General features: G+C 39.4%; 1 protein-coding gene across 5 annotated transcripts in view; it reads right to left on the bottom strand.

Moving 5' to 3' along the window:
• CPNE4 (copine 4) overlaps positions 1–25029 on the bottom strand; it is a 243293-nt gene that overhangs the window by 108543 nt on the left and 109721 nt on the right. For all 5 annotated transcript variants that reach the window (XM_074840046.1, XM_074840048.1, XM_074840047.1 and 2 more), the window contains one exon: positions 8720–8899. In XM_074840046.1, the coding sequence (XP_074696147.1) occupies positions 8720–8899 (180 nt within the window). The remainder of the gene's footprint in view (positions 1–8719; positions 8900–25029) is intronic.

The following is a 25029-nucleotide window of genomic DNA, read 5'->3' on the forward strand; positions in this document are numbered from 1 at the left end:
TCACTAGATTTCTGGTCTGCAGTGCTAAGGGATATCAACTCCATGGTAAGATGGAAGTGGGAAATTCCCTTGAATATGGTCTTAAATTTGCCTTATTACATACAAGACCAAATAGGTTAAGGACAGATCAGAACAGATGTTCCATATTGCTGTAATTAAATCTGGATTTACATGGTACCATTTGATCCTATTTCCAATTTAGAATATATAAAAGGTGCTTTGCTTTTTTTTTAAATTTTAAAAGTATGAACAGATGCAACACTTTGGATAAAAGCACCAAGGCCCTGACACCAGCTGTGTACAGTGCATTGCTCAGCAGTCACTCAGAGACAAGTACTCTGATGAAGGTTTGCTCTCTGCTATGCTTGAGTCGTGACTAATCAGCACTGTGTAAGAAGAGCTGTGAAATATAATGACCTATTTCACCTGGCTCGTTTAAGAACCTTTTAAAATATATTTCCCTATGTGGTCCTTCCTTAACCCAATATAGGGATAACTTTCAATATCATACAGAATTCCCAATCCTTATAAATGAAACTAACAAGAAAATTTCAATATGGCTTTTCAACCTAGTTACTTAGCATTGGCTGGAACAGATAAATCCCATATATCATACCAAGAAGTCCTGTTTACCTTGACAGCTGGGGCTGGTCCAAGCTCCTTTAACAGCATTGACTCAGTTCTGCCAGGTGCCACCCTGAGCCAGAGATCTGACAGTCACACTCCACATTCCCTCTGGGATCAGAAAGCTGTGTGGTTTTTATTATTTGCTTCAATTAAATTGACTTGTATAATATTTAACTATGGACATAACACCAATATTCTTTTGTTAAAGGCTTCTTTAAACGTCCATGGATAATGGCCATAGCTTCTTTTCTATTTATGTCCTATGATGCTTGGCTTTTGTTAACTCGTGACATGTGAACCACTGGTCACCATGTTATGCTCAGCATTGCTTGGATTCAAAAAGTGAGAGAGTACTTGCAAAATTTCAGCCTCCAAGTTCAGACTGCTCAGCACTGTACAGCAACCTGCTTTTCTAAAGCAACAGTTGACTTCAATGAGTTTTTCAGAGCCTCCTGAAGTTACAGTTTTTTGAATTGTTTGCTACAAAAGATGCTAAAATGGACAGGTGGCCTAACCTAAAGCATCTTTTATCTGAGTTCTGTTCCTTTCTTGACAAGCAATTGCTATCTTGCCAAGTTGGAGCAGAGATTTTAACACACACCATTAAAATGATTTGACCGTGTTTCCAAAATAATTTTTATCCTCAGCCTGTAGCAAAAGAAGGATTCTGTTGTATGTAAAACTCAGGACATGTCCATATCAAAAGTATTTACTAGTTACGATACATGCTCTCCTAAGGTCTCTCCTTCTTGCATAAAAATAAGTACTACCCTTAAAGCACCTTTTTCACAGCTACAGTCTCCCAAATGAAGGACTGTAACACTTTCATGGTATTGCTTAAGTAGAAAGATACAGCCAGAGTGGCTAGACAAATGATTGGAGATCAAACATTTGTAAAATGTACCTCGAAGATTGTTGATTAAAATATTAGTGTGCTCTTACTATAGTCCATTTGAGTCATACTGTAAGCTTCTATAATCCATTCAAGGCATACTGTAAGCTTCTAAACACCCACAAATAAAATGACAGACTTTACTGACATTTCACCTGTGTGGGTAAATGACCGATTTCAGCAAGTGCAGCAGAACTGAGGTAGCTCTGTCTCACAGCGGCAAAACTCACTCCTTATTCACGCATTCATCCTTAGCATTTTTTTTTGGCAAGATTTGTACATCTCTGATGGGCTTGTGTCTGCCTTGCTATCTATCCCCCAGCCGCTTTTGAACCCAGCAAATAATTTCCATAAATGGTGTCAGATAGTCAGAGATGCATCAAACATGCTACATTTCAACATGAAGAGAGACCAGACAGTAGGTAGATGTCAGTGACCTTACTCCACTCTCATGAAAAAAAGGTTTGGGGGATGAGTTCACCCCTTCACGGATACCAAGAAATCCCTTCAAGACAAGTTCAGATGTGCATGTCCATAATGAAGGAAGTTTCATTCTAAATGCTCACAGAATTCTTGTTTCTTGGTAGAGCCAGTTTTATTGTTATAATCATCCTCTCTGTACATATGATACTTTCTGTACCATACTCACCACTCTTCAAGATTTCTTTTGTTCTCTATATTATTGATCAGTTCAGTCTATTTACAACTTAATTACACTTCTCCCTGTCTTTATTAAAGACCTGTACCTGAAAATAGTCAGTCAAAACAGAACACTGAGAAAAAAAGGTATCCCTATCACAAGAGGCAATAACATTATTACAGGAAATAGCTTATCAATAACATAAAAGGTATTTGAATTTAATTAGTATGTAGTGTGGCAGCCCTTTTAGAATTAGTCATAATAATAACTCATTATAATAGCAAACTAAATTTTAAATTACTTTTCTAAAGACTGCTACAGTAATTCACACAAAAAGATAAAGTATGTAAAAACAAAGAAGTACAAACTGTACAAGTAATTCCATTAACTTTGACTGACAAGATTCATCTAGAACTGAAAATCTTACAGCTTCAGAGATCATGCTGCAATGGCAAACCAAGAGCTTCCTGGGGATAACCGAGGTGTTTAAATGGTTAGGAAAAGTTAGGAAGAGTGCTGCATTGATGATTTTCTTGTGCTCTGAGTAAGCCCTGGTAGAAGATGACATTCATATCTAATAAAGTACATTATTCATCCCACTAATGAATTGAGCAACTTCATTTGGAGGAGATCAAAGGCCAAGTATTTAAAGGTATTTAGATACCTAAGGAGGCATACAGATTTTAATGAGATTTAGGAATTCAGATACCTTGAAAAAACTGGTCCTATGTCTTTTGCACCACAGAAGCAGTCAACAGACTATTAAGCAAATATTCTCATATAGACTACTTCAATTTAATTAATTCAGATGCAATCATAGCTCTTTCAGCCTTTCTCCAATTCAAGAGCAAGGGGATTTGCAATGGCCAAAAATGAACTAATAATCAGTCAGCATTTCAAAGTGCATAATCTGTTAATGGCATATATTATTGAAAGCACACAAGAAACAATAATACTCATTATGAGGAGGAAGATTTTCAATATAATTTGTACACAAATGCATGTATGGGAAATATTAAATCTCTAAATAATACTTGAAAAGGTTCTTGGCAGGAAAAATCTAACATCTCTCTAGTTTGTTTTTTTTTTTTTTACTTGTGCTACTAGTTGAGCAAGTAAGGGAGCTGTGAATTGAAACAATATTCTAACACTTTTGTAAATTAAAAGAAACCAAACAAGGAATGGAATTATAAATTTGAAAATGACAAAGACCAGCTGTGGTAAGTAATGAAAGAGAAGTCACAAAGGCTATTCCCACACTGCAGAGCGGGAATGGTTCACAGAATTTAAGAAATAACAACTTCACTGGTTCCTATAATTTAATAATAATGCAGGCACAGCTGAGCAGTAATCAAGAATGTCTTGGCAATGTAAGTTTGTTTAGTTCTCGTCAAAAAATGATTATCCATTGAAATAATTTTTGTAAGTTCTTAAAGATCAGGATGAGACTTCCGGGTGAAACTTCAGAGGAAAAGTGTTCCTAAGCCACCCTCCTGATACTTAATTCCTGTGTGGTTCAGAAGTTAACTCTGGCTTTAGAAAGTTTGAACACTTACTGTACTAAATGATGCAACTTCAATGCTTTATAAAATTTATGGAATGTAAAACTGAACAATTCTGATAAGAGAGCTTTAGAGAGGCTCAGAACACATGAAGGCACCAACACATAAATAGAAAAGGACTCGGGTTTGGGGTGTCTCTATCCCAGATGAATACCATGAAAATTTGGCTATCAAAATTTCTGAAAGCGTTTGTCCATGTACAATTTTTTCCATTGTTTCTGGTGGACAAAAGACTCAACCCACTAAATAAAAAAATCTGTCTCCTGCCCCTCAAAACAAACAATCACAACCAAAAAGCAACAGACATACAAAACCTTCAGATAGGGATTCAGTTGGAACTGATTAGTCTGGGTGAGTGGAGTGCCTGAACACTCTTCCTAGGGATGGGGAGGGGGAAAAGGAAAAACAAAGGGGAAAGAGAAGGGGAAGAATCTACTCTCCTTAGTTACAGACATCTGTAAAACCACAACCAAGGGTGAACTGATTCATAGCACCTAAAGCACCTATATGAAAGCAAGAGATCACCTTTATACAGTAGTGCCCCAAAATGGTAGTTAAAATATCACTGCTTATCACTACAAAGATATATGGGTGCCTCTACTTGCCAGTGTGTATGCAAAGAACAGCAACTATTTAGAGTGAATCAACGAGCTAGAAGACTAGCGGGCAGATGAACAGCCTGATGGAGCATCCCAAGTCATTTCTGTTATAGTAGAAAGCGCAGTGCCAAACCACTGCTCCACCCCAACACTCCCACTCCAAAGGTTGAGAGCTGTCATCTACAGCAGCAGCTCAAGAAGGCTGCTATTAGTCCCTTCCTCCCAAAGCAAGACCAGCTATGGCTAAGTCATCCCTGCTTTGTTTACTTTTGATTTGCCAATTCAGAATTTCTTTTGCCACTTGAAGGCTACTACAAGTATTTGTAAACGTTTCCACACGCATAGGAGTGAGGGTTCATTATGCCTCCACTTTTCTCTGGTCTTGCAAGAGGTAGGCAAACCCTAGGGACAGGAAGACATTGCTGTTGTGAGGGTGGCAAAGGACTGGAACATAGCCCAGAGAGGCTGAGAGATCTCCATCCTTGGAGACATTCAAAATGGGACTGGACAAGCCCCTGAGCAACCTGCTCTAATCTATTTTGAGAAGTAGATTGAACTAGAGACTCCAGAGGTCCCTTCTGACTTAGGTTACTTGTATTGCACTAAGCTTTCCCTCCAATTCCAGCTTTTCCTTAGGCTCAGCTGAAACACACCCCCTATTCTGTCACAGTTTAGTCTTCACTTCCAGACTCACAAAGCTCAGTCACATCTTCCACAAAGTTACTTCATGTGGGATGAAGTTATCCAGACTCAACCTTGAGCTCAAGAATTAACAGACTTTGTCAGAACAAGCTGATTGCATGTTCAAATTCTGATAAGAAATGTCTTCCAGATAGGAATTCTGTGCACAGATACCTAAAATTAGAGTAAAAACTAGACATGTAAACTTTGCTAGAATTCATCTTCTCTAGCTATATTCCTAAATCAAGCCAAAGCCAAAGGTAAAACCCAAAAAACTTCTTTCACACCCATGTCTGGATAAAGCATGTTTCATGCTCTGTTGCATTTTAGAGGACAGAACTTTTTTTTTAAAAAAAGTGTCCCATAATTTCACAAATATTCTTCAGATTCAGAATAATCTTTGTGAGGTTACAAGCAAACACAGTATAGTTTCCTTGCTTAAGTAGCTACCATATGACTGCACAACTTAATTGATAAAAAAAGGTATTATTAGATACCAGTTTTATGCAGTTACTTAGAAATGAATTGTAAAATGAAAAATAATAACGTATTTTTAAAATGCATAGTTTTTAATTATGCACCTTAAATGAACTGGCATTGTTAAATGGTAGGTTAAGTAATACAGCATGGACAGCTTAAATGGTTGGAGTATGGTACATTCTCTTGATGTAAAGTTCCTTAAGAAACTGTTTTATAAACTACGTGTAATTGCAGGCCATATTTTAAGATCATGTCTACTTATTGAGGAAAATTTGTTTGCACTTTCAACTTTAGTACCTTCTCTAATATTTTATGGTTTTATTGATCTGACTATCATTCCAATTGAACAGAACCTATCTGATAACGTTCTGCAAATCTGCACATCACCAGGACACTCTGAAGAAGCTGGGAAACCGGAATGTAAAGAGTCTTTCTGAGTGGAAGGAACAGATTTTTGGTACTTAAAAACACACAAAAAGATTCCCCCAAAAAAACCTTGCACTAAACCTCCCCCCCCTCAAACCCTTCAAGACATAATCTGCTACTGTTTTATTTGAAAGGGCAACTTTTGAGCATGATGGACAAAACAAAACACTTTAAGGAAATGTCTCTATTTAGCACATTGATGTTTTCTTAATTACACTCAGCAGATATCCATCCACAACCATTTGTTCTACTGTGTTTAAATACCGTGGCATATGAAATGCCCATTGATGCATCTACTCTTCCTATCCAGGTATAACTGACTGCATGCCAGGATGCTGCTAACCACAGTATTTACCAGCAGAAGCTCAAAATTGGCTTGTCCTGGCAAGAGCAGCAGAAATAAATCTTGCTGAAAATCCAGTGGGATGTCACTAGACAGTGTATGTTCAGGATCTAACAGCCTACAAGTTACTGCCCTTATCACTGTCTTGGGACACAGATTTATAACAGCATTTAGGAGGAGACTAATAATGACACCTTCCAAAAAACCACATTTCTCTATCATTCGCATTCAAGACCCAAATTTCCAATAAGCTTGTATCTATCCGGTAAGCTACATGTAGGATTTAGATATATCAGAAGAAAGCGAAAACTCACTTCTCTGTGTCAGCTTACTGTACAACCATGCTATTGCCTTTCCCAGCATTTATTATTCTCATTAATTTTGTTTTAGGTAAGAGTATTACTTGATTTGGGAAAAAATGTATGTTTACCACACATCTAAATGATGATCTACAAACAAGTACATGTAGCAGTGAATCTCTTCTACTATCAACTATTACCTAGAAGACAGCAATAGAAGTTAGCACATTTACTGGGGGGTGGGGAGAAAATCAGTCTTTTAGACTATGCCTAAAAATCTACAACCTTCCTGGATGTCTCAGATAAGATCTACTTGCAATGGGGAAGTGAATTGATAGGCAGGCACAGACTCTCACACAAAATCATGTTTTATTCAGGCATTAAAGTGATGTAGAGCAAGACATTAATGTCAAAATTACCTCAAGAAAAGACATGGCTCTATCATCATCATTAAGAAAATGCAGTAATTACACCAAACAGCTAAGCATGAGTGTAAGCTCCATACATACAGCCTGTGCTGCAGGATTTTCAATGCTGGACTCCTCATATGGCTTTGCTTGGATGACAATTCAAGTGCTAACATTTTGGGGTTTTAAATCAGTTGAGGAATTATGTAAAGTTAAAAACTAGAAAGAGGGGGGTGAAGAACCACCAAAAAAGTCTAAATATGAGATCAAAGTCCTCAAGGCTACATTACTGTGAACAGATTTCACACTGTTATTATTTTTTCTTGGTTACCATTAAAATTACACTGCAACCAACACAGCTGTGTGCTATTTATAGAGATCAAATCATTATAAAGACGTTTATGCTACAGGCAGCAGCAATGACATTTTTTTTCCCTTCATTTTCAAGCCAATTAAGTGAGAAGAACATTATAATAACTTTTTTCTTTGTTTCTCATTCTCCTTGGTGTTATAGGATAGCTTATTTTCATTGATTAAAGCCACAAGTCATCAAAAAGAACAGACTTTATTGTGCACTGTAAATATTCTAAATACCATTATCTTTATGTTGAGATTTCAATTTAGTAAATACGTATATTTCATATTAATTCTCTCACTGAGAGGACTTTTCCTCTTTCAGCATGTTTGGCCCAATGGCTTTGGGAATAAAAACAAAGGGATTCAGGTGCAGTGGGGCTGAGGGATTAACAACAAAAGGTGAGAATATAGGAAACAAAAGCTCTACAGCATCTTCCATGACAGGCTACTACATTCAGATTATAAATTTATGTGGAAGCACTGCAAAGGACAATCTAAACGAAAGCAGTGCCTGGTGTTGTCACACAACCTACCACAGAATGGAGAGCAAATTTACACTCAGCTCAGTGAAACTTGGCATTACTGGACAGAGCTGAGATCTGTGTTATGAGATGCTGCATAACAAATAGTCTGCCAGTTAGAAATAAACTGATGCCTGGGACACTGTAGTGTGCTACCAGTCAGCAACACAGGAATTAACTGCCAGCCTGGCTTTGATGACCTCTAGATAATGATCCTGTGGGTAGAACTCATCACCCAAATTTAGTCATCTAAAGGGTTAGGTATCTACTCTAAACCCAGCTGTCTAGACCCTCTTGATAACTGATGGAGAAAGACAGGTATCTCCTGAAGGTCATTTATCCTAATCTATGATGGGTGTATCAGGTGAAATGAATCAACTGCTGGAACTGTCTGTTTCTCTCACTGAACTCAAGATGCAAATCAGGAGAGTAACTTAGTCTGAACACCTAACTTTGGATGACTGAGAGTCAAGGAAATGAATCCAACCCTATCTCTCTATTTGTCACATCACCAGGCACTACCCTATGTGAAAAGGTGTATTTGTAGGTGTTCCTTGGACTTGCAACTTGCTTTAAATCCCTTATAACATTAAGAACAATTACTTTCTCCCAAATCAGTCTATTTCCCAACAGTAGTGTAATGAGCCTGGGCTCTTCCTGTACAAGGCCAGTCATTGATACTCAGTTTCCTATAGCATTGGCTGACTTACAGCCATACTACAGCAGTAAATCAAACCAGCAGAAGTTCTTAATTATCCTGTTCAAAGCGATTAAGAATTTTGTCATGAATGACAAATCTCACCCATCAGTCATTTAACAAAGTGATATATTTCATATACGTACAAAAGAGGAATGACAAGGGGAAAAAATGGCAGCGATACCTACTTGTCCAAGAGTGCACTCCATGCCACCAAGAAAATCTGCTTCCTTCAGCCCATTGTGATTGCTGCTAATGTCATGGACTTCAAACCGCAACCGCTGTACCTCTTCAAAATAGAAGTCCACTGTGAACAGCTTGGAGAAGACGGGATTTATACAGGTTCGAATCACTTCTGTCCTGTCAACCTGCCAAATGGAAAAGAGGTCATAGAAGTGGTTTGTCTTTCTACCAGTGATGAACTAAAATGAGCTCCTCAGATACAGTTTCCTCATTTATCAGGACTGGCAGCTGTGACTGTGGCCACGGACACCACCATTTGTATGGGCAGCAGCAGCTGCCATTTCTGTGCAGGGCTGGCCACATGCACAAGGCCAACTTCCCTTGCCTCTCTTCCAGCAAGTCTTTGGCAGATATTGGTAGGAATATGGTACACAGTCTGCATCCTCCTTTGCAGGGTGAGCAATAACTGTCCCCCATTGGGTATACTAGATCAATCAGGTTGCACAGTAGGGAGCCTGTGCACAGGCAAAATGACTGTCTTGTGCTAGACTAATAACTGGGAAATTAACTATAGACTAACCACAGAATTTACATCTCCAGCAGTACCCATCCATCACTACAAAACAGCAGCAGAGCGATACAGTTTTATCAAACTAAATGGAAAAGCAAGCAAAAACTCCAGTAATTACTCATTTCAAACAACTTGCATGATTAAGGAGTGGAGAACCGGATCCACAGCAAAAAACCTTTCTTAAAAATATATCAATTTTTCCACCTCGCTAAGTTGCATTACAAGAATCTGATGGATTATACATGCTTATCCCTACCTCTGAGCCTCACAACTCTAAAGAAACACCATCAAATCTAAATTGCTATTTCTTCAAAAAAGTGCTCATAGGGTACTTTCTGGTTCTCTTAAAATGTAGTACATGGGTTTCCTATATTTGAAGTAGGCCTTTGCTACTTTTCATTATGATGCATTATTGGTGACACCATAAGCAATAAAGCAATTTCCTTTTTTCCACTCTCTTTGCTCTGGCACAGAAAAAAAACCTAATAATTCTGTAAGATTAAAAGAACTGATCCTAAAATGAAGTAGGACTTGGGCACATCAGTCACTAAAAAGGAGGTGGCTGGTGTGCTATGGAACAGACAAATTAAATTGCTCAGAGGAAGAGTGATGAGATCCTTTGTCTGATTCTTGATCAGGAACATCTGTTGTGCAAAAAATGACAGCCGCTTGCTTCACTTTTCAGAGTTTATAATGCATTAGCCTTGCTAGTAGTTATCGGCAAGGACACAAAGAGTCAAGCAAATCAAAAGCAGGGGAAAAAAATGAGCAGTTCCTGGTAGCACAGATTTATTTTAGTGCTCATCAAAGGTGTCAGATTGACAGCTCTAACAGCTGAAATCCTTTAGCTAATCATCAAACAGATGCTACCAGTCATCGAACAGATGCAAACCAGTGCTGCCATTGCTGTCTTCTCACAGCTGTGTCAATGTTCTGTGACTATGCCAAGACAAGACCATCACAAAAAGGAAAGTATCCTTACTTACAAGTTCAATTCTTAATCTCTTTGCTTAGACTAGCTAAAAATGATGGTTCTAATAACAGTAATATAAAGCACAATAAGAGTAACATAAGTGAGAAAAGATACCAGCTACCTTCATTTAGGTGCTTAGCCTATCTCAAAAATTTTTTGATCTCCACTTGCAATCAATGTGACTTGACATCACCATTACTGCTACAACATGAAATATTCCCTGTGTCAGATGACTAGTCAGTTCAGTGAGGTGTCCCTGAGATCTCTTCTAAGTGGAACATGATTCGATCCACTCATAGAAGAGTGGTCACCTCATGAAATAGAGCATCAGCAGACCCAATAATCAAAACATTTACATGATCAGCTTTAAATCTTTCTTCATAGCCACAGCAATCTCCCAAACTCATTCCTTGTAAATGTATAAACTGTTAATTTAATGACATTATTTTAGTTGCTTCATTGGTATGGCAGATCTCAGGCAGTAACCGAAGTTTGTTAGTTTCTCCTCATCTCTGTTTTGCTGCTGGAATATGGGGAAATGGTACTCCACTGTGAAATGCAGCAAGATTTACACTTATGCTCAACACAGGTTAAATACGTGACTGTTAAGGGAATGAAGTGCCTGAAAATGAAGGCACAGGTCTGCACACAGGAACATTAAGAATTTCAGTCTCACATAGCGATAAGACACTGTTTGCTTTTTCCAGCCTGTGATTGACTGACATCCTTCCCTTGACAAACACAGTATTGAAATATAGCCATTTCACTACATTTCCCCAGTCTTCCCATATTATTGAGATGATACATCAAATCAGCATGTCAGAGCATGGGATTACGTGAGAAAAATCTATATCAAAAGAAGCAATGCCAACAGCTCCACAAGCAATATAAAATTCTTCATGCCTCTCAGGAGTCAGCAGCATGCCATAGCATTAGCCCTATTAGTCTACCTTGTCTCCAGTCTGCTTTGTCAGTGTATTTCAGTTACCCTACTCTTTGGCTAGGAAGTCTGGCAGGATCCTCAGCATGGGAAGTCCAGATCCATTGCCTCACTTTGATTACTGTGCATTGATAACCAGCTGGAGTGACTCATGAAGAAGCAGTGGTGAACCGAACAGTTCAATACATTCACTAACTCTCATGGACAGCTCCAGGTTAAAAGATGCTATATAAACACAAGGTATAATCTCCATTTGACTTTCTCCACTTATTAGAGGCTATTCTTTCTTAAGTATTCCTGCTCTCATATTCAACTGTAAAGCCTTAACACTCTCTTTAGAAATGCTAGTTGAGTGTAAAACCTTAATGAAAACTGGTGAGAATACTATTGCTAGGTGCAGTTTCATGAAGGACGTCATGATCCACAGTGCTGCAGACACTTTAAAAAAAAGGCTGACTTTTTTTGACCACAACAACTTATTCCAATACCTGCAGGACCTGTTTAACTTCAAGCAAAATTTGGTGTCGTGTTCCATGCTAACCCAAAACACAAGTCCATAGCAGCCTGACAAGATATTGACTTCATGCTATATGTCCTTAACCGCATTGTCACTGAAAATCCCTAACAGCACTTCCATGTTCATGGATGATGAAGGCTCAAATTCTTAAAGAAAACAGAGTCTGGCTCTGCCCAGCCTCATCAACTGAACATTCAGAAAGTTAGAACTTCTCAGCTTGACTGCTCTCCAAAACACAATAAAGAACAACAGCAACCACATTAAATCTCCATTACTTTTGTGGAAGAGAGCTTCTAAATTCAACAGCAGCACGTTATAAGCAAGTGGAACTTACACTTTCAGTCTTGTTACATAAAACATCAAACTCTTGGGCAACCTATTCCTGAAGGCAGGTAGATTTCTCAACAGGTCATGGATAGGGGTCATGCCCACAGATTTAGGATTTGCTGATGCCTGGCATATGCGCCATCTGTTATTTCTGGACTTTGCTAGAACGAGGAATTTCTCCAATTTATTACAGCAGAACGAATTTTCAGAAGAAACAATTGACAGTTACATGCACCTTTGGCCTGTGTGAACAGCTAAAACTGACCTTAAAAAAAGCATTGCCTCAGCTGACACCACGATCCGAACATCTGCTTCACCGTACAGCTTTACCTGCACTTTCCCTTCAAGGACGATTTATACAGAGGAAAGGACTTGCATCTTCACTGCCTGGGACTGACTCACGCTGCTTTCCCTCTTCATCTCTTTAGGCCCTTGTCACTCCACAGAAGGTGGCACCCTGCTGAGCAGCCAGGATTACTTGGCAGGCCCATCTGGATGCAGCCACCCTGCGAGCTTCCCCTCGGGGAACCATGAATGACACACAAACACCAAAGTAGACCTCCACAGCATAAAGCGCCATCTTAACAATAGGAATTAAAATATAGAAAAGGAAAGAACTTCTTGCTTTGGGCCTTCTGAATCCTCTCACCAAACCCAGAGGAAGCTGCAAGCTGGGTTTGAAAGTTGTTTTCTCTCTGTACCACTCACCATGGAGAGTTAACAGAAATATTTGCCTGCTTTCCTGTTGACCGACCATCACTGCTGAAGAACTGCAAACCATCTTTGCAGTCAGGTAGCATCAAATTAAAGGGAACCCAAAAGACAGATGAACAAGTAGTAACATTCAGACTCCTTATGCTGTTTGCATCTTTTGTCTGTGAGCTACTGAAAAGCAGTAAGCTTTGCAGAACTGTGGTAAACATGGTAATTTCAGTGAGGAAACAATTCTTCGTTCTAGCTAAAATTTCACTGACGAAGAAGTAATTCAACGGTTAAAGTATGGGCTGAGGATCTCCTCTCCATCTTCTAGCATTAGTTGCAAAGTGAAGTTGGGGAAAAAGAGTCAGCCTGAGGGGGATTTTTTTGTTCTTCTTCTATCAAAATTAGATGAAGTACAAGCTATTGCATATAGAAGGATGAACAAGGATTAGGTAGAAGCTTACTGTCACATGGTATCTAGGGCTTTCAAGTGATCATAAACGCAGCTTTCTCAGCATGCCATTGGAAACCAGGGAAATGGAGAATTATCTACAGGACCTGAAGCTCTGCACCTCAAGGCCACGCTTCAGTGTTTAGTACACATCAGCTGTGTGGAGAACTCAGTGTCCCACACAGACAACTGGTACCTACCTGCTCTCCACTGTATTTCTAGCAAACACGTAACTAGCACAAAACCAACACATTTTCAGTGGTTGTTACTTGACATCTTCGAGGTGAAGAGCAGACAAGAGTCAAAGGGCAGTGGAGAATTCACTGTCTTCTCACTGAAAGGACAATTGTCTAGGGGAGATTTTAATCAGGCTCATGAAATAGCATGGCAATGCTATAGTCAGTAATGATATAGCTGTCTCATGAACCAAGGAAAGTCTTTGGTCTAGAGAACTACAGTCTGAAAATTTATACTGGTGCTGTATTTCCTTAAGTGTTTGTAAAAAAAATGTTGAATAGCCATAAACATGCAAAGTTCATTAAGTGGAGAGTTGGTAGTGCTATTCAGTCCAAAGCATGCTTTTTGTGGCTGTTAGATTTTTAACAAGTTCTTAGACCAACAAATAAACCCACCATTCCCTATACATTTTACAGGCCAACAAGGGAAAACCAACAGTCTGTATTTTCAGTAGAAGTCATTATAAAATGCTGATTAAATCTAGAAGAATCACATTTGTCAGCTGAGATGACAAAATGTACGGAGGTGAAGGGGTAGCATTATTTTTAGGTCACCTGAATTTTAAGAAGACTGAAAATTTCCATGATACAGTACCTTACATGAAAATTTGATACCAAGCAGAAAGCAATTTACACTTTGCTAGGCGGTTCCTGAGGAAGTTATTAATAATTTTTTATTATTATTAATAGTGCTTTCACACCATCACATCTCTATCCCACAAATGAAAAGTCACTGCAAAGGTCACCATAATTTATAGCCCATGTTTTCAGCTTAATTGATATTTGAAAACAGCAAAAAGAAATCAATAGGTCTTTAACTCTTTTTAGGCCATAGAGCTCAAATCTAAGCACAATCTTGTCAGTGTCAGGAAAAATCTTCTGGTCGCAGGTTGGCTGAAAGAGAAGCATTTAACGTGAATGGTCTTGAAATTATTTGCAAGTAGTTTCTTTTATTTATGTGATATAAATATTGAATAGCTTGTAAACCTCCAAGTCAGAACTGTGAAGACCTGCTTTCAAGCACTGGAAAAACGGGTACATAGAAAAGGCCCAGGCCTCAAGGGGCTCCAGTCTAAACAATTGGAATTACAGTAAAACAAGCATTACTATTTCGCAGTGAAAAGTTTTTCATTAAGAAAGTCCACTTCTCTGATCAGGGTCACTGACTGTCCTCTGCTTAATTACTTTTACCTTCTCAGTTACTTTTCATTGCTCTGAAGCAGGAAACAGATAATTTATAATATATACTATGTATAAATTCTGTGAGAAGTTCCTGGATGGATTCTGCTTTATACGCTTATAGCTTTTAAAAGAAGAGAGAAATATGATTTCTATTTGCATATATTGTATTTACATATAGTTTGTCTCATCCACTTAGAAACAAAATACGATAGAGTTACAATAGCCACTGCACAGACAGGTACTCAATATTTGCACCCAAGGACCTATACTGATCCTTGGCAGACTCCCAGCCAGCACAGATTTCAGAGTCTCATCTGAGCAATCCCAAGCTCTCACAGTTTGAAAATCTGCAAAAAACTGTGGGTGCAAAATACAGTGCTAACTACTAGTGGCAGGCAAATTGTGGTAACGGTTATGCAGGAGCTGAACAGGAAGATCGCTTCAGCTATGATGAGAAAGAGTGATGCTCACTACCCAGATATGAAAAAAGCAGGACCTAAACTGGTTGGGAACCCTTGTGCCAAGGGAATCCTTGTTTTCTGGAACAAAAGACATCTCTGGGGAAGCTACAACACTCCCCTTTAGCTTTAGGACCATGTGTAATTGTCATCATAGACCTCCTCGGTAAGTCTAGGTTTTCCAGGTTGCATAAAGATGCTGGAAAGAACAAAGATATCTCTCCCACTCACTGTCATTTAGGAAAGCTCAAATATGAGAAAAAACCCCCCAAGTACTCAACTAATGCATTAATGCGTAGTCACACCATCCTCGCATGAACTAGATACCCGCTTTTAGTTTACTCTCCTCTGGAAAGAAATACTTTCATTCAGATAGTTCTGGGAGTTAGAGGACATCGAGTTTTCTCAGTCTAATGTCACAAAACCCACATCTTCTGGGCTGGAGTGATAATTTTTAGTCACTGCACAGGATTGCAATGAAAGCAAACGGATTAAAATTGTTACTTTGTTGGGAGACTTTCATGTAACCCCCTTGGATCTCTAATTGTTTTCCTGATAACATTGCTGATGGGACTCCATCTGCAGATGAAGGTTAGATTCTGACCCCCTGTTTTCTACCAACAACATTTTCAAATAACCCCTCCTAAATGAAAAACTAAAAAGCATGTAAAATATGAAAAGCACCATATAAAATATTAAACATGAACATGTTAGTATTAATGTTAATTAATTTATGTTAATAATGTATAATACTAAAATAATAAAATGTTTAAAATACTAAATCACACTTAAAATATTTTTTACATTTTTTTACAAAGGACTAAAAGGCTAATTTGGCCTAGCGGTAAACTGCAACTTCTTGCACCAGCCACTGTACTGTGAATATTCAAGCCAGTTTTGAAGAGCCAGTTGCATGAGATTTCAGTGAACCTGAAGAGCACAATGTCTCTTTAGAGCACATCATCAACGCAGCATAAATTAAGGTCTTTCCAATGAACAATGATTAACTGGACTGAACAGTGAGATGACCATGATAATGTAGTGAGATAGCAATAACTGCCTTTTGTAGAAGATATTCTACGTTTTCTTACAGTTAACATGGGAACACTTGTAACTTGAATTTTTGTGTGTAGCATTTTGAGTCCTGCTAGAGATCAGAAGGACAAGTCTGAAGAGAGAACGTCACTTCAGGTATGCTTAAAAGACCTGGGCAACTTCTTGATGAGCAACTGAACTTCCTGCAAAGCAGCACACGGATTTTGTCTCACCTGGAGCCTCCAGGGTGGGCTCCCCTGAGTGCTCAGGGATCTCTTGTCTTTTGGCCCCCACTATCACTGCCCTGGGTAGTGCTCATCCCTCAGCACAGAGAACTGTGCAGAACACAATACCCTCTTGGGCACCCAAAAATTTAGGCTTACATGTCCAAATAACTAGTTGCTTTAAAGCCTTGACTTTTATAACAATGTTTATTATTTTACCTAGCTTGAGGTACACACAGTACTTTGGAGTGTAATATCAGTCTGTGAGACAGAGCCAGCACTCCCCAGCAGGAACTACTGCTTAGTGTTAATACTACACCAGACATCTGATGCTCTTCATCAGCTGAGGGGAGCGTATGGTTCCATCTTCACATACGAGCCTCTATGTTGATGACATGCTGCGAACATAGCATCACTGATGAGATTTTCCAAAGGTGACTGAGGACCCCTCCCTTCTTATCTCCAAAATCTGTTTGTTCCTCTTCCAGAAGTGTTCTGAGCAGATTTCTGTTCAATGTGAATTCCTACTGTCCCTCTGATTTTACTGCCAGCTGCCATATACAGCAAATTACAACAGCTCAAGAGCTACCTTTCTGGATTAACACCTGGCTGAAATGGATGAACATGAGTTAAAGTTTTAAAAAAAGATCGAGCAGTCCCACACATGCTCTCCTAGGGAGGAAGCTCAGCGAACTCCCTGAGGCTCCCTTTGCACAAAGCCAGTAGCTGCAAGAGATGATACTCTGGAGGCCACCCCTTCCAGTGTGACCATGGCCATGGACTAAGCTGTGTTTTGCAGCAGGCAGCATATGAGTGCTGCACTCTCCTCTGCACCAGCTTACCTCCTGCAGAGTCATTAGAGACAAGCAATGATTATGCTACTCCTGTTAGAGGGTTCAGACAGTAGATGGAATTACTCACATCAAAGCCTTTTATCTTATTCTGGTAAGACCTTCAGAGCCTTAACAATCATATAAAATTGGCAGCTATAGAAACTTTGGTACTAAAGAGTGTTTCTTCCCAGGTAGTCAAAGCATCCTGACCCAGCCGTACGTACTGCAGAAGGACCTCATAGAAATCACTTGGTGGCAGGAGATATCCATGTGCTGTGCTCCCTGCATATTTAACAAGTGCTCAGCAAACATCAACACAAGTGGATAATGGCCCGCATCAACTCATGGAATAAGGTGCTGTAACCCACTCAGATGTGATTACACCGGCATAAGAAAAAAGATAATTCATTTTTTCACTGAAAAATTCTAAACGCTATCTCAAAGCTGAGCCCTGGAGCCTGAATGTTAAATCTTCCTTTACTTTATATACCAAATACAGTCCAGATGTTCAAAGACTATGATGACTGCCATTTATTATTCTCCAACCTTCATTTGAAGTCGAGAGCTTCAATCCAATCTTCTTAATTTACATGTCCCTGAGGACACAGGCTTTTTGCAGAGGACAAGAGAGGTCCTTCGAAGTAGCAACAAAAATATTCACATATTATACCATTTAGCTCCACTCTCAACTAGCCACAAAATGCTAGTAAGCAGTGCAGTAGCTGGCAGCAGTCTGAAAGTCAGAGCATTATGCAACCATTTGAAAGTTCTTCAGCCATATATTCTCCACACAGTTTCTCCACACAGTTTCCCCCACAGATTAGAAAGTGAGCCTTGGGAATACAGGTCTTCACTGATGGAGTTTCATTGTTATTTGCTTGCTCCATTTTAGTCTGCTTGTAGGGTTATGTTTGTGCAAGAAGAAAGTTTTTAATCAAGGTATGTATCAATTACTTGACTGCTTTTCCCCATATAGATGATCTCCTGATCAGCTAAATTTTCTTTACTTTAAAAGGAAATTCTGTTTTGAAGATGCTTTTGATTCACAATGCAATGCATGACCTTGCCTGCATGACAGCAACAAAAAATGCTACAACATTACTGGGTTTTGGAATATGATTTAAAATGTGTCAAGTGCCTGAAGGTTACTTTTTTGAAATGCCATTGCTTGGGAATCCTCAGTTCATTACCAGAATACTGTACTCACACAATTAGATTCTGCTGCAGCATTGGGCTACAAAGAGATTAATTCAAACTTACTCTAATTGGGATGCAAAGTATTTATTTGCTAATTCCACCTTTCATTACTCCAAACCTGACTTTCAGAATTAATTTTAAGTATTGCCACCTGTAGGTAATCTCCCATTCTGGGCACCGGGCTTCCACAGCAATTACAGACATGTTTCTTCTTTGCCTGATGTCCTGGAGGGCAAGAGATATAGAAGTTGGACACATGCGTGGTAGTGCCAGCCCATTCAAACAAAAGTGCAGATCTTTTCTGCTGCTGAGCAGCAATTAAGCCTGCAAAGAGGCTTTTAGAAGAGTGCACGGTGGCACAGGACTGATCAGGATGGAAATCTAGCATCATACCATTTCTCAGGAACTTACAGGTAATTGAGGCCAGAGAAAAATTATGTGATGGGATGATCCTTTGCTCACTGAATATCAGTGGAACTACATTATACTAAGTAGGAAATCTACACTGCTGCAGTAATTTGCTCTTTAATTAACTGACTATAAATAGTGATTTGATAATTTATTTATACTGAGAAAGATCTCCTGCCTCCTACACTCAGGTAAGTTAAGCATAACTAATATGGATTCTCATATGGGTTAATGAATTATGTCAATTGATACAGGCCTAGTCAAGTTGTTAGTTTAAGAAATTCATTCGCTAACAAAGTGCTCATAATTAAAGATTTATTAATTTACTTTTAATGTTGTAATTCAACTGCTGAATCAATTATATCATCGAGGCATCAGCAGCAGGAAAGCAATGCACTATCACGCAAGATACACACTGTTTTATCAGGCTTTCCTGAATTCCCATACCAGAAGCAATAATTTACAACACCTATTTAAACCCAGCTCAAGTCTTCCCACACAACTGGGAAATTTGGACCATGTGTTCGAATGACTGCCTAGAACAATAACAGATTTCTTGTGACTCATGTCCATTATAAGCAAAACTCAGTCTTTCTTTTCTTTTACACATACATCTTATTGTCAGTGGGGTTGCCATTTGCTGAAACATAGCAGCCCAAAATCTTGACCCGCTACCCAGGAACATCAGTGGAAGCCTTTCTGTGAACTGCTACAAAACCCTGGAAAATAGAATATGACATTATTTGTTTTTCAGCCCAATTATACCCACAAGCACACATTCTGGCATTGAACAGTACACAACTAACTGATTAGAAGTAGAGAGCTGAGCTCTATTACAGTTTTGCGGACGGCATCCTATCAGACTCCTGACTTGGGAGCTGTTTGATTTGCACAGCTCTTGAAGAATCTCTGTGAGTTATGGTTCCTGTATTTATCTGGGAATATCTATTCCGGAATGATTTCTGGAAAACAAAAGCCTTGTAATCAAGCATGATATACATGCATGCTACCCAAAGATATGTAAGCTTAATCTGCCATGACCACAATTTTCCCTTCCCTGAGAATGACTGCAGCCAGTGATATGCTACATACAGGGACCTTTTTTTACTAAATCTGACTTTCCCACACAACCACTTTGAGCAATAAGCAGCCCAAAGCTGCTTCCTATAATGGCTGCAGGCTCTCCTGGAAAGTGTTATGACTTTCAGTTGCTTGTAAACAATACGCCTGACATGTCCGCATACATCATATATGTATAGCACACACACATCAGTTCCTCTTACATTCACTGTGATTTATAAAATTGGTTGGTACGTGCATAGCTGCAAAGAAGGTTCAAATGTCCAGAGCACACCAAATCCTCCACTGGCATGCCTCTTGGCAACAGCAGGAATGTTAAGTGTTGACTTTTTCAACTAGTGAGCACAAGATTTGATCATAAAAGACAAGTGTTTGTTTTGCGGGTACTTCCATTAAGGGAAAGTAGTCCATATATCTACTACTGTTTCCTACTATCATGTTCTATGTGTTGTAAAAACGGGCTTATTGGTGTAAATTATATGTGCTCCATAATGATTCACATTACACTTTAGAGCTGGAATTTTCAAGGGACTTGGTTTCTCAAAAGTTTTAGCACCTTGTTATTTAAGGCCATAGGGACAGAAAAATTAGGAAGTTCCCTTGTGCACAGGAGAGCTTTGAGCTCAGAAAGGTGTTTTTTCTCATCTGTGACATATACTCTTCAGCAGCTGATTTGCTACTTTATTGGGTGCCTTCGCAGATGCAAGACAGTACACAGAGTTACACAGATCATGTCTTAGCAAAATAACTTTGAATGTCTTCAATAACTCATTCAGCACTTACACCTGCATTTGCAAAAGCACCCTAATAATATCAATGAATTAAATACATCATTCCATCTCAGAGGTGTTTTCATTATTCTTGGTGCAAGAGAGACGATTCTAAATTATTCAGCAATGTCCCTCAATTTTAAATTTTTTTTCCAAACTTCATTTTGCTTCTATGTTGTTATAATTAACTAATTTCCCATCTCTGCATGTTCCCTCTTAATTTCCCAACTAATTTCACTGTCCTTCAGATCATGTCAAAGTTATTATTACTTCCCACTTTATAGCATAGACTTCAGATGTGCAATACAGGGGTAAATCAGGCCCCAGACCAGCAACGAGCTAATCAAACCTTTACTTATGAACTCAGTCTTAAAAGGTGGTAATAATTCCATGGCTTGAACTACATTCACTTCAAGGCTTTCCCGTCTTATTTAGGCCATAAGCTTAAGAAAACACAAGTCTAATAGCATGAAGAGAAGAGTCTAAGCCAAGGTACATTCAATCACAGTGGAATTATACCTGCCAATTTCTTTCTTCATCTCCTTACAGCACACCATAAGCGGAAGGGAGTTTGGGATTTTTACACTGGAGTATGAAGGATACATGAGAGATCACTGACTATTTTAAAGATGAACCATTTCACAACACAGAATCTGTATATTCCACCATGAGATATTTCAGCCCTGGCATTCAGGGGTTTTAACTTACATTGAAACAGCCAACACAGAGCACAATGTCCTGTGGAAGATACTGCATATTAGGAGAGCAGACAATACAGCTATACAAGAAACCTAGGCTAAAAATATCACAGAATAACTAAATCTGAACAACCTTCAGGTAAACCCCATGGAACCCATGGTAAGCCCCATGCAACTGCAGACACTAATGGCCACAATCAATAGGCAGTGTCAGCAGGATTTGGTCTTCTTGGTAGACTTTAAAATTTATCTATGACAGAAGCTATGAAGAAGCAGCTTGTAGCAAGGCAGATTTTGATGGAGACTTGCCCAGGTTTAGTTCAGGGCTGCCCTTCTGAGGCTCATATTAAGGCTGGCTTTAGGTACAGGCAGACACATAGGCATGAGAAAACACAGCTTCAAAATGAAAGCACTGCCCAGGCTGATCTGACTTAGAGAGTAAAGGCAAAATAAGAAGGACATGGACCTGCTCAAGGAGGTCCAGAGGAAGCCACAAAGATAATCAGGGAGCTGGAGCACCTTCCTTATGAGGACAGGCTGAGAGAGTTGGGGTTGTTCAGCCTGGAGAAGAGAAGGCTCCGGGGAGACCTTATAGTGGCCTTTCAGTACTCAAAGGGGACGTACAGGAGAGCTGGGAAGGGACTCTATCAGCGAGTGTAGGTTGAGGGGTAACAGTTTTAAACTGAAAGAGGGAAGATTAGGTTAGATACAAGGAAGAAATTCTTTACCATGAAGGGTGGTGAGACACTGGAACAGGTCGCCCAGAGAAGCTGTGGCTACCCCCTCCCTGGCAGTGTTCAAGGCCAGGTTGGACGGGGCTTTGAGCAACCTGGTCTAGTGGAAGGTGTCCCTGCCCATGGCAGGGGGGTTGGAACTAGATGGTCTTTAAGGTCCCTTCCAACTCAAATCATTCTATGATTCTGTGAAAATGTTCAGCACATCCAAGCAGCATGGACAGCCCAGCTGGGGTTACAACCTGATCTCTCAGAAGGAGACAGTCATGCCCAAGGCTGTTCATAGCCCTCACACTTCCCTGCCCCTGGCTCTGATACCACCTGCCCTGGAGGACCACTGCAATTGTAGTAACTAAGTACATTTAGTAACTAAGTAATTCATAAGCCACTTTGTCTTTATGCATGGGGTCTGAAAATTTAGTTTTGCTGACACTGCAGAAAAGCTATGAGCTGCCTCTGAGATGAAACATCACTGAGAGATATCATGGCTAAAATGTCCTGCATTTTATCCATTTTAAAACATTAGAAGAAAAATGAATGCAACTAAATGTTATCAAATATTTTCCTGTCCCAAGAAGCTGCCATGCTGGACTCACACAGAAGTACTACATTTGGCAGTAAGGCTCTCCTGTCTTTACCTTTTAGTGACTGTGAACCTGTTCTAAACCAAAGAAAGCTTTGAGTGGATTTCACTTCTCTCTCTGTGTGTCTGAGGTCTTTGCCCAATACTAGTTATTTTGAAGTCAACAGGACTCAAATATATATTTTCATGTCTTGCTAAACAATGGAAATGGAAAACAATGGAAACCAGTAGCACTGTTATTATTTATCTGCAGGGTGAAATGCATTCAGTATTTTTTGCATAAAATAGACGATGATTTCTAAACTGGCCTTTCAGCATAGTGATATGTTAATATATTTCAGGCATGTTGTTTTTCAGTCAATATATTCAGAAAGTTTATTCAATGTTTCCATGCAAAAAAAATTAATTTTAATACCTGCTCTCCACATATATTCTCTAAAATTCCCTTTGACAAGACTTCTTTTCAATACCTTCGCTGTGCATCATGGCATTTTCTATTTACAAATTAATACAAAAATGAGAAATGTAAATAATGCTTGATGGAAGTTTATCTTTAGATCTGGAATACTCTAGAAAATTGTTCCTGTTGTACAGGTTTAGGCAGGAGAGAAAACATATTCTTGCATTCTGTTCCAATTTAAGAGACTTACAGCAATGCACTTATTCTTCTCCTGTACCAACAGTCCAATCCCAAAACACGTGGTGGTGAAGAGAGGATGCTCTCAGTAGTCGTTTCAGCTCAGAGCCCTGTGCTGCCCATAGGCGGGGCTCATTAGTGCTAAATTTAAAGAAGGAAGAGATGGGTTCAGGCACACTGCACGTATCCTCACTGAGGTGTACTTTTGTGAAAACCTGCATCAGGCTGCCACCTACCTAAACAGCCTTGGTGTCAGGCACTCTCTGGTATGGCACAACAAATCCTTTAGCACCTTCCAATGACTGACAAAGTCAAAACTCTCCCTGTAGCAACTGAGTACAGAGAGATTTTGGCTGAACCACACAGTAGAAACCAGGAGCAGCATGTCAGGGCACAACTTGTGTTGATCCTATTACTGTAAGAGTATTGCCTGCATGTAGATATCACCGATAGAGCCCTTAGGCCATTTGATCACTGACGGGACAGTGGTAGGTTGCTCTACATATGTAAGAAGTCCAGCCCGTAATCCATTCCCTATCAGTCTTTTTTGTGCTTGGAGCTCCATTTGTCAGTCCTGAAACACACTTAAACATACTGCACTGACTCATCTCAACATGGCGCTTCAGTCCAGGACTTTGAGCCAAACTCTCCTTGCATACTGAGAAACAAAACAGGACCTACTTGCTACCAGGTTGAAGCAGTGGCATTAGAGGTCTAGCAGAGTGACATACCGTGAAATGGGGAGAAGCGAGGTAAATAGCTAGAATGGCTAGAGGAGAATAAAGGCTAGGGAAAAGTGACAGCATTAGGATGAAGCTCCCATGATACAATCAGGAGTGGAACACTGTTCATCCTGCCATCTTATTGCCATTCCTGCAGGATAAAAAGATAGTGGTATGAAAGAATAATTATAACAGACACATTTCTCTCTTCAGCTTCAACTGGAGAGAACCAGGTGAAGAAGATACCAGTCGTGACAAAACATATCAATATTGAGAGATAATAAAGTCATAACTGGTCTTGAAACAATCTGCATCTCCAGAAGGCCAACTTGTTTTAAATTAAGAGCTACCCCTTCTAATAAATACCAGCTGTTCTTTTTTGATAGGAGAATACTTCTATTTAATCAGAAGAAAGCAGCTCAAGGAGAATGCCTTTCTTTATCTAGACATATTGAAAAACAATCAATTAATTATTCATTGAGATTGAGTCCTACGGTCTTTACCCCTCTTTTCTTTGTCTACTTCGATACTCTACCTTGGTTTTTATTTTATCGATAGTAAAGGATAGCTTCAAATTTCCACCAGTTAGCAGAATTTATTTTCTCTATCACTTCCTGAATTTGCACAAAGCAAATCTCTTAGGACTAAATGTATTCAACAGTGGCCTTTCATTTCAGGCATCTTTGTTTCAGAGTCTATCCATTGAGAAATGTGCAGTCTGATTTTTAAAGCTGCTGCGCTCTCAGCACTCTGACTGATTCCAGAGAGGACTGTAAGCGCTCAGTACTTTTGAAGGTGACATCTAAACCAGTGAGTAGCAGAACAGCCACAACCCAGATTGGAGGTTTCCCACAAGAGAATTCAGCTCCTCCGAGGTGTTGGGGAGCACAGAGAAAAGAAAACCAAAGAGGATTGCATAGAATTTATCCTTGGAGTTACGCAAATTTGTGCTGGGATGCGGCTGAGAGTGATGGGAGGAAGCTAGGCCAGGGAATCAGTAAATGCATTGAAAATTTAGTTGCAATAAACTTTTCCATCCT

The sequence above is a fragment of the Strix aluco genome, chromosome 1, assembly GCF_031877795.1.
Source record: "Strix aluco isolate bStrAlu1 chromosome 1, bStrAlu1.hap1, whole genome shotgun sequence".
Taxonomy (NCBI): domain Eukaryota; kingdom Metazoa; phylum Chordata; class Aves; order Strigiformes; family Strigidae; genus Strix; species Strix aluco.